This window comes from Piliocolobus tephrosceles, chromosome 15, assembly GCF_002776525.5.
Source record: "Piliocolobus tephrosceles isolate RC106 chromosome 15, ASM277652v3, whole genome shotgun sequence".
Taxonomy (NCBI): Eukaryota; Metazoa; Chordata; class Mammalia; order Primates; family Cercopithecidae; genus Piliocolobus; species Piliocolobus tephrosceles.
The window spans coordinates 26,299,832-26,310,469 of NC_045448.1; the positions used below are offsets into that span (position 1 = coordinate 26,299,832).

The 10,638-nt window shown below is 42.5% G+C and overlaps 1 protein-coding gene across 3 annotated transcripts in view; it reads left to right on the plus strand.

The window, feature by feature from the left end:
* The window catches only part of HADHB (hydroxyacyl-CoA dehydrogenase trifunctional multienzyme complex subunit beta), a 49,033-nt gene that overhangs the window by 5,369 nt on the left and 33,026 nt on the right, over window positions 1-10,638 (plus strand). For 2 of the 3 annotated variants that reach the window (XM_023230006.2, XM_023230007.3), the window contains exons 2-3: window positions 3,835-3,909; window positions 4,018-4,062. In XM_023230006.2, coding sequence (XP_023085774.1) covers window positions 3,843-3,909; window positions 4,018-4,062 — 112 coding nt within the window. In that variant the 5' untranslated portion in view covers window positions 3,835-3,842. The remainder of the gene's footprint in view (window positions 1-3,834; window positions 3,910-4,017; window positions 4,063-10,638) is intronic. The other variant, XM_023230008.1, reaches the window with a different exon arrangement.

Below are 10,638 nucleotides of genomic sequence, written 5' to 3' on the forward strand. Positions count from 1 at the left end.
CTTTTTTTCTTTTCTTTTCTTTTCTTTTCTTTTCTTTTCTTTCTTTCTTTCTTTCTTTCTTTCTTTCTTTCTTTCTTTCTTTCTTTCTTTCTCTCTTTCTTTCTTTTCTTTCTTTCTTTCTTTCTTTCTGTGATGGAGTCTCACTCTGTCACCCAGGCTGGAGTGCAATGGTATGATCTTGGCTCACTGCAACCTCTGCCTCCTGGGTTCAAGCAATTCTCCTGCCTCAGCTCCCAAGTAGCTGGCTTATAGGCATGTGCCACCAGGCCTGGCTAATTTTGTATTTTTATTAGAGAAAGGCTTTCTCCATGTTGGTCAGGCTGGTCTCGAACTCCTGACCTCAGATGATCCACCCACCTGGGCCTCCCAAAGTGCTGGGATTATAGGTGTGAACAACTGCACCTGACCCTGTTTTTCTTATAATTTGTACAAGTTCTTCATGGATTATGGGTATCAACTCTTTTCTGTTTGACATGTTACAAATATTTTCTCTGAATCTATTTGCCTTTTAACTTGATTTTAGTATATTTTAGTATGTATTTTGAATGTTTATATGATTAGTTCCGTTAGTTACTATTTTCTGTTGTACTTCTGGGTTTTGTGCCATATGTTGAAATCCCTTCTCCATCTAAGTGATAAAAATATTCTCTGAAGCTGGATATGGTGACCCATGCCTGTAATCCCAGCATGTTGGGAGGCCGAGGCAGGAGGATTACTTGAGGCTAGGAGTGTGAGACTAGCTTGTCTCTAAAGTTGTTGTTGTTGTTTTTTTTTAATTAGCCAGGCATAGTGGCATGTGCCTGTAGTATTAGCTACTCAGAAGGCTGAAGCAGGAGGATCCCTTGAGCTCAGGAGTTCCAGATTGCAGTGAGCTATGATCATACCACTGCACTGCAGCTTGGGCGACACAGCGAGACTCTGTCTCTAAAAAATACATACACGTGTGTGTATGTATATATTATATTCTCTGATGTTTTCCTCTAGTACTTTTATAGTTAGAATATATATTTTTAAAATATATATATTTAAATATTTAATCTGTCTGGCATTTATTTGTGCTTTTGCTGTGAGCTACAGACCTAAAATTTTTTCCAAATGTTTAACCATTTTCCCAGTGAATTCATGGAGTAATTTCTTTCTCTCAGCTAATTGAAGTGTTGTATTTTTTATACACTAAATTCTTACATACATGGGTCTGCTTCTGAACCGCTACATCCTATTCTGTTGACCAAGCTACTATAAGTAGCTTCTGAGTGGTGCCTCTCTCATGGGCCTCTTTGTGTTTCTCTGGCCAGAGTCCTTTGAATATCCCTAGGCTGGTGATCCTAAAGCTTGGGCTTCTCCATCTCTTTCCAATTCACATGTTTGGAATGTGTGTTTTGTTTTTTCCTTTTCAGAAGCTGTAGGACATCCTCCTTTTAGTCTCTAAAGACCCACGAGAAGTTAAACCTTAAAGCATTTGTATTATCTATTTCTGTGTAGCCAATTACTGCCAAATTTAGCAGTTTAAAACAATACATGTTTACCATCTCATAGTTTCTGAAGGTCAGGAATCAAGGGCACCTTAGCTGGATTACTCTGATTTAGAGTTTCCCATGAGGTGGCTGTCAGAATGTTGGCAGGGCTGGTGTCAGCTGAAAGCTTGCCTGAGCTGAAGGCTCCGCTTCCAAGCTCACTCACATGGCTGTTGGCAAGAGGCGTCAGTTCCTCACCACAGGAGCCTCTTTATAAGGCTGCTCAGGACACACCACCTGGCTTCTCCCATAGTGAGTGAGCTGAGAGAAAGGCCATGACAGATGTTGCAGTATCTCTTATAGCCTGTCTCAGAAGTGGCATACCATTACTTGTAACATACTCTTTGGTTTATACATTCTGTGATATGGAGAGGGAGTCAGCTAGACAAGGGTGTGGATACCAAGAGGTAGACATTATTGGGGGGCAACTTGGAGGCTGGCTACCAAAGTCTTTGTTGGTAAATCTTGTGGGATTTTTTTGGTTTTTATTTATTTATTTTTTTAGTTAAAACATGCTTCAAAATTAAGAAATTATAAGAGGTGTATGATGACAAGTCTTCCACCCCTGTCCCCTAGTTACCCAGTTCCCTTTCTTCCAGTCAACAGTTATTCTTAACATCTTTATTATACTTCCAGGGGGATTTTATACTGATACAAGGAAATGTACATAATATTTTTCCTCTTTTAACATGAGTGATAGCATGCTGTACAGCTATTTTGCATCTTGCTTTCTTCACTTAATATAGCTTAAAAATGGTTCCATATTGGTACATAATCATTTCCTTACCTTTTACAGCTGCATTGTATTTCACAAGGGTGTTGTAGCATGGTTTACTTACCCATTTTCCTATTTTTTGGTTATTCTGATCTTTGACTATTACAGTAACAATGTGGATCATGTCCTGTGTGTGAGTAATGTCCATGAAGTCTGTTCATGGAAATGGAATTGCTGGTTCAAACATTAGGTGCAGTTGTAGTTTTCATGGATAATTACCAAATTGCCCTCCCCATGGATTGCGCCAGTTCCCTCGGCAGCAGTATATGAGAATATCTATTTGCACATACTCTTACCTACACAGAGTATATATCAAACCTTTGAATCTTTGCTACTTTGACAGACAATTATATCTGTGTCATTTTAATTTGAATTCTTATGAGTGAAATTGAACATCTTTTCATATATTTAAGAGCCATTTGTATTTCCTTTTCTGTGGTCTGTTCATATTCTGTGCTTATTTGTCTGCTAGTGTTTTCCTTAGTGATCTGTAGGAACTCATTGTTAGAAATCTAGTCTTTTTGGGGGGTGGGGGGAAGTAGTTAATGTATTTTACATATTTTTTAATATATAGAATTATTATGTTTTACTTTTTTATTATTTTAAACAATACAGTATCAAACTTTGAAAAAAGTTGCAAGTGCAGTACTACAAAGTTTTTTTAGTAGCAGTTGAGAGTAAGTTGTTGACATGATGCTTCACCATCCCTATTTAGTGTGTATTCCCTTTAAATACAAACATTCCACAAAGCCTTCTACATAATCATAGTATAGCCTTCAGAATCGTGAAACTAATACTAATGGTTTTATGATCACGCCTAGCAGTCTCTGCTTCTTTGACCCTAAAGGACAGGAGCACACACTCTGGAGGTAGACTCCCTGGATTCAAATTCCAGCTCTGGGCTGGGCACGGTGGCTTACACCTGTAATCCCAGCACTTTGGGAGGCCAAGGCAAGATGGATCACCTGAGGTCAGGAGTTCGAGACCAGCCTGGCCAACATTGCAAAACCCCGTCTCTACTAAAAATACAAAAAATTAGCCAGGCACGGTGGCACGTGCCTGTAATCCCAGCTACTTGGGAGGCCGAGTCAGGAGAATCGATTGAACCGGGAAGGTGGAGATTGCAGTGAACCAAGATTGCGCCACTGTACTCCAGCCTGGGCAACAAGAGCAAAACTCCATCTCAAAAATAAATAAATAAATAAATATTCCAGCTCTGCCACTCACTAGTTGTAGGTCTTTTGGCAAGTCACTAAATCCTACTATGCCTGAATTTCCTTATCTCTTACAAAGGATGTAATAATCGTGCCTACTTTATAGGTCATTGTGAAGATTAGATGGTTAATGCTTAGAATAGTGGTTGGTACAATGTGAAAGCCATGTCAGTGTTCCTATCATAATAATATTATTGGATGAAGAATGGTTGATAAGATTAAGTTTTAATGTTTTCTAGTAGCTGTGGATGAGGTTATTAGAGTTCATAGACTACAATGTAAACTACAAATTGTTCAGCTAATCCAGGATATACTTTTGTTCTCTTTTTAGATTCCAGAATGACTACCATCTTGGCTTACCCTTTTAAAAATCTTCCCACTACATCAAAATGGGCCCTCAGATTTGGTAAGTTTATTATTATTTTATTTTTAGAGATTGGATTTGGATTTATAAGCATCTTGCATAGATACTGAATGGTATTGCTTTTTGTAAACAGTTTATTTTGTCTTCCAGCCATAAGACCTCTGAGCTGTTCCTCCCAGCTACGAGCTGCCCCAGGTACAGTCATTTGTAAAATAAACTTTTCTGATTTCAATGGTAGATTCCAGATTCTATAGTTTGTGAACTCTGAATAAAAACCAGAACTAATTTGCTAATTCTCCCCTTTTTATGAACAACATGAACATCTCTGTTGCCTTCAAATTAAAAAATTATAGGGCCAATCAATAATGATACTACCTTATTTAGGATTAGGCTTGAGGTTGTTGACAGGAGGCTGTTTTCTGGGATTTGAACCTGCTGGAGTCATGGAGGTTCCATAAACCTCGCTGGTGAGTTTATTTATCCTCTTGCTGGCAGTCCTGGAGAGGAATGGCTTACAGATGCTCTTGAGACCTGTTATGGAACCAAAAGTTAACTTTCTAAATTTGCAATTTGTGAAATGCTTCTCTATTGATGAATATCTTCTTCTCCCATGTGCAAGAGGGCCCATTCCTGAAATAGAAGTGATTAGGGAACTAGTAATAACAGAAAGTTGTTTAGTTAATATGAAATAAAAGAGTAAGGAAATGTGTTGATTTTATATGGTCATTTACATCCTCAGTAAACCCAATGAATTAGACTTCTTTACTGCAGATTTTTGTAGAATCTGCTGTAGGTTTATATCTTTCCTGGCTAGTGCTAAAATCACCCTGACAAATTCTTAACATTTTTCTCCTTGCCTAGATTGTATGGACCCATGCCTTTGATTTTGGTTTTATTATGGTATTTCTACTTGTATAATAACTTAATAGAAAAAATATCTTCCAGGCTGGGTGTGGGGGCTCACGCCTGTAATCTCAGCACTTTGGGAGGCTGAGGCAGGTGGATCACGTGAGGTCAGGAGTTTGAGACCAGCTTGGTCAACGTGGCGAAACCCCATCTCTACTAAAAATACAAAAATTAGCGGGGCGTGGTGGTGCACGCCTGTAGTCCCAGCTACTTGGGAGGCTGAGACACAAGAATCTTTGAACCCAGGAGGCAGAGCTTGCAGTGAGCCGAGATCACACCACTGCACTCCAGCCTGGGTGACAGAGCGAGGCTCCGGCTCAAAAAAAAAAAAAAGAAAAAGAAAAAATTCTGGGATTTGGTTCCCAGGATTCAGAGGACCTATATTCTTTTCCAGATTCTCTTCCAGTTCTACCTCTTTTTGGGCAGTGTGGCCTTCAACTGGTCACTTTACTTCCCTGTGCTTAGTTTCTTCATCTAAAAAAGAAATACATAATAAGTCTAGTCTTATCAGCCTCATATAGTTACGAGATATCTCAAAGCACTTTATAAATTCACTATAAGTGCAAGATGGTATTTTTCTATTATTGCCTAATCCCAACTAGAGAAGTTTCATGTTGTCATATAACAAATATTTTTCCTGTGGCTTTTACATTCTAACTAAAATATAGATTTGTAGTACCCCCATAAGTAATTCCTGTCTGTCTTGTTTTGCCTTTTCCCTAATTCTAATGTTGACCTAGGTCTTTGCTTTGCAAAGTCACACAAATAGACCTGATCCTTGCCAAGTGGGAGAAGGTCATTCTGAATACCAGCAGAGGAAACCATGTGTCTGGTGTTTAAACTATTCCTTATATTGCTCTGTAACTGTTTCTGATGTTTCTGTCTCCCCAAATGTATTGTAAGCCCTGTGAGTCTTTAGCTTTTTGGTATCCCCAGTGTATAACACAGTGTTCCGCAAATATAACACAGTGTCCCACAAGTAATTTGCATTAACGCTGATGATAATAGTGGTACCAGAAGGCAAATGATAAAACAATGGGAAGTGGCCAGCAGATTTGAGGGTGGAAGCAGGCATGTGCCTGAGCTCAGCAGGTTTTAGGTTGCAGTAATTTTTTTTGTTTTAACTGGCATTCTGGTTTGAAGATTGCAGTAATTTTATAACTAATTCCTCTTGAAGCTCGTGTGAATATCTCTTCTTGACAGAGCTGTTAGGATGAAGGAATTAAAATAGAGGGATACAGAATTTATGGATATTTTTAGTCATCTGATGGACTGGAAATGTAAGTGTCTGTTGGAAATTTTGACTGATTTGATGGTAATGTCTATGTATAGATGTTTATCTCTCTCTATATATACACACACGTGTATAATAGTTGTATAATACATGACACACTTATTATCTTCTTTGATTTTAATTGTTTTTAAAGAGTATAGAATGTATATCAGTCAGCCATTGAATTGTAGGTTTTGGAGTTGGGCAGAGCCTTTGAGGTCATCTAGTTCAGCTCTAATACTTGCAGATAAGAAAATCATGGCAGAGTAGGCCTACAACCCAGATATTTTAGCTCCCAATTCAGATTCTTATAATTCATTACTGTTATGTGCCCAGAGCACTGTAGAATATATAAAATGGAACTGTATTGTCTTGCCCTTCAGAAAATTTTGATGTGCTTAGGAGCCAGTGCACACATGAGGCAGAACGAGAGTCCTTAGGTGACTATTGAATACATAATTGGCCATTATTAGAAAGGGGTCATATGGTAGTTGTCTGCTATGGCCTCAATCAGTCCTCTCGTAAATGTGCTAGCGGTTCTGTTTTCTCTAATGCTTTCTCTTATTTCTTCGTAAGTGTTGAAAGTAATGGGTTCATGTACCTGGTTGCCTTGTTGATCTTGCATCACTGGGCAGGCTAAGAGCTCCCCTTCTTTTTTTTTTTTGAGACGGAGTCTTGCTCTGTCGCCCAGGCTGGAGTGCAGTGGCGTGACCTCGGCTCACTGCAAGCTCCGCCTCCTGGGTTCACGTCAGCCTCCTGAGTAGCTGGGACTACAGGTGCCCACCACCATGCCTAGCTAATTTTTTGTATTTTTAGTAGAGATGGGGTTTCACCATGTTAGCCGGGATAGTCTCGATCTCCTGACCGTGTGATCCACCCACCTTGGCTTCCCAAAGTGCTGGGATTACAGGCGTGAGCCACCGATCCCGGCCAAGAGCTCCCCTTCTAATGCTGCTTGTCTAAGACAGGGTCCCATAACTGTTGTATATCCATTGTCTTCTTCCCAGTTTATTGGGGGAGGGGGCTCAGGAAAAACCTCTGTCTCGTCTGTGGTACCTTAACCTAGTAATGGTGGGGCTGAGGGAGGAGGAGGAGGTGGTAAGGTAGGTGATGGTTCCTCTTCCCTTCCCTTTTTAGGCTCTTCTGTGTTGAGCAGGGCCAAAGCAGCCCTAACCAAGGCCCACAACGTTAAAGATGTTACTGGGACCTGTTGCCCTTGTACATGATGTCATTTAAGATTTCTTCCCACTTGTGGCTGGGTGTGGTGGCTCACGCCTGTAATCCCAGCACTTTGGGAGACCGAGGCAGGCGGATCATAAGGTCAAGAGATCGAGACCATCCTGGTTAACCCGGTGAAACCCCATCTCTACTAAAAATACAAAAAATTAGCCAGGTGTGGTGGTGGGCGCCTGTAGTCCCAGCTACTTGGGAGGCTGAGGCAGGAGAATGGTGTGAACCCTGGAGGCGGAGCTTGCAGTGAGCCGAGATCATGCGGCTGTACTCTAGCCTGGGCTACAGAGCAAGACTCTGTCTCAAAAAAAAAAAACACAATGATTTCTTCCAACTTGTTCCCAGAGCTCTAGGTCTAGTGTACTTTCTTCTGGGAACCATGGGTTATGGAAAACAGCAGTTTGCATTAGGTCCCTTAATTGAGCCTCTGAAACCGAGGCTCTGCTAGCTTTAAGCAGCTGTTTCAATACTTTTACATACTGTTGCTCTTGAGCTAACTCATGTCCCATTGTTAGGGGTGGGCCTTTGTTCTTAGAGCTCCCAAGATGGAGCAGGCCTTTCCCAAGATGGCGGCAAGCCTTTTTTTCTCTGACCTGAGGTGCTTGGCCTCGCAGATTCCAAGAAATGGAACCTCAGGCCATGCGGTGAGTGTTAATAGCTCTATTAGAAGCCTGGGTCATGGAAGAGAACCTTGGAACCCAACAACTAGTGTTCAGCTTGATTAGGACGAACATGGGCACTTAGCCGCACAGGAACAATGGCGAGCCTCTAGCCTGAACTGAAGGGCACTGGTTGCCTCCCTGGATCAGAAAGGCAGCGGAGGCTGGGCGCGGTGGCTCAAGCCTGTAATCCCAGCACTTTGGGAGGCCGAGATGGGTGGATCACGAGGTCAGGAGATGGAGACCATCCGGGCTAACACGGTGAAACGCGGTCTCTAGTAAAAAATACAAAAAACCAGCCAGGCGACGTGGCGGGCGCCTGTAGTCCCAGCTACTTGGGAGGCTGAGGCAGGAGAATGGCATAAACCTGGGAGGCAGAGCTTGCCGTGAGCTGAGATGCGGTCACTGCACTCCAGCCTGGGAGACAGAGCCAGACTCTGTCTCAAAAAAAAAAAAAAAAAAAAAAGCGCAGCGGACACCCTGCCTGATCCGGAGGGGTGGAAGTCAAGGGCAGGTCTGTGCAGCAGCGAGCAGCAGTGGTGGATGGTGAGCAAAAGCTCAGCTCAAGCCGAACCAGAAGAGGGTGCAGTTGCAAGATTTAATGGAGTGAAAACAGAGCTCCCATACAAGGGGAGGGGACCCAAAGGGGGTTGCCCCTCCCTGCTGAAATGCCTGGGGTTTATATCCTAATCATTGTCCCTCCTCCTGTGCTCTCAGATGATAGATGATTTGAGTATCTCTTTACCTCCTGCTTTTAACCTAATTGGTATTTTAGTGAGCCCTCTTTGCTACCTGATTGGTCAGGTGTGAGCTGAGTTACAAGCCCTGTGTTTAAAGGTGGGTGCAGTCACCTTCTCCAGCTAGGCTTAGGAATTCTTAGTTGGCCTAGGAAATCTAGTTAGTCCTGTCTCTCACCATGATGAAAGCCCAGCTTGGAAATCCCCTCAGACTTGGAAATCCTGAGCGGGCACCAATTACTTACTGCCCAGTCACTTCACCTTCATTTTTGAGGGTTCTGTCACGATCCATTGCAGCATGCCTCACATGGGGCACCACCTGCCAGGTCTGTCCTGCAGACCCTGGCCGACTGACAGATGAAATGAGTACTCAGACACAGGTATGCAGTGTAAGACCAGCCAGGGGTCTGCCTGGCTCTAGTGGCCAAAGTGCAACAGCCCGAGGAGCTGGAGCTGCTTGCTTTCATTCAGTATAGGCACAATGATGAAAGCCTGGAACAAACACAATCTATGGGTAACTAACATTTATTGTTCCCCTTACAGGAACATCTTGCATGGGTGATCAAAGATCAGCCCCTAGTCAACATAAATAAATAAGCTAGTTTAAGATACATTCCCCTACACTCCCTTGTACCTACTTCTTGCCCCCTGCCTCAGGGTTATAGAAGAGCTACCTTCAGCTATTCTTCCCCGGGGCTCTGCAGAACCTTCTGACCTTTCGGAAGGCCTGCACCTTTCCCTATAGTTTCTCCCACCACTCTGACTGATCTTCTATATGTAATAATGAATATTTTAAAAATGTGGCTTGTAGAGTTAGTTTAATTACTTTATAATATGCTAAATTATTTGGAATGGCCAGTATGCCCTAGAGGTTGCCCAGAGGTTTAGAGGCAGGAACCCTCAGTAACTGTAGTTATCAGGGAAGGCTTTACTAGGGGATAGAATGTGAACGAGGCGCAAGAGACAGGTTAAGAATTAGATGGGCAAAAAAGGGACCAGGCAGATGGGAGGTCCATAAGTAAAGGCAAGGAGGCTGACCTGAGCAAAGCTGTAAAGGACTGGGGGGCTGGCTCATCTTGTTCTATTTTGAGAAGTAGTGGAAAATACTTCTGGATAGTTAAGGTGGAACCGAGTAAAGCAGGCTCTTTGTTAGAAGAGTTAAGAATTTGAATTTTATCTGGAAGTGTATAAAAGGAATATATGGTTAGTTTTGTTTGTTTGTTTGTTTGTTTTGAGACAGTCTTGCCCTGTCACCCAGGCTGGAGTGTAGTGGCAAGATCTCAGCTTACGGCAACCTCCACCTCCTGGGCTCAAGCCATTCTTCTGCCTCAGCCTCCGCAGTAGCTGGGATTATAGGCGCGTACCCCTGTGCCCATCTAATTTTTGTATTTTTAGTAGAGGCAGAGTTTCACCATGTTGGCCAGGCTGATCTTGAACTCCTGACCTCGTGATCTGCCCGCCTCGGCCTCCCAAACTGGTGAGATTACAGGCATGAGCCACCACGCCTAGCTTGGTTAGTTTTTCAAATGTGGAATGACATGATGGCATACCATTGGACCTGTCACCTGCAAGGTCAGTCATGAATAGTCTGCAAATCTTCAGATTTAGTGGCCTGTTTTCAGTCTACTGAAATTTGGATTCTTCTCTTTGAGGACCAATGCATTTGACCATCTTGTTCTCCTTGACACTCTCCTGCCTTTGATCTTTTATACCATTCTCTCTTGATTCTCCTACTACCTCTCAAGTTACTGTTTGCTTGCATCTTCTCTCAGCCTTCTCATTGTAGGGACATCACAAAGCTAAGGGTCTTTTTGTTGTAGTAATGGACCCTCAAGTTAAGGATGAGAAGGTTTGTGTGTACTACAGCTGGAAAGGTGTTAGGAACCAAGCAAGCAGCTCTAGGGGCCAACTACTTTGTCTTCTCATGCCCCACATGGTATGTCCCTTTCCTGGTCTTTCTGCTTCT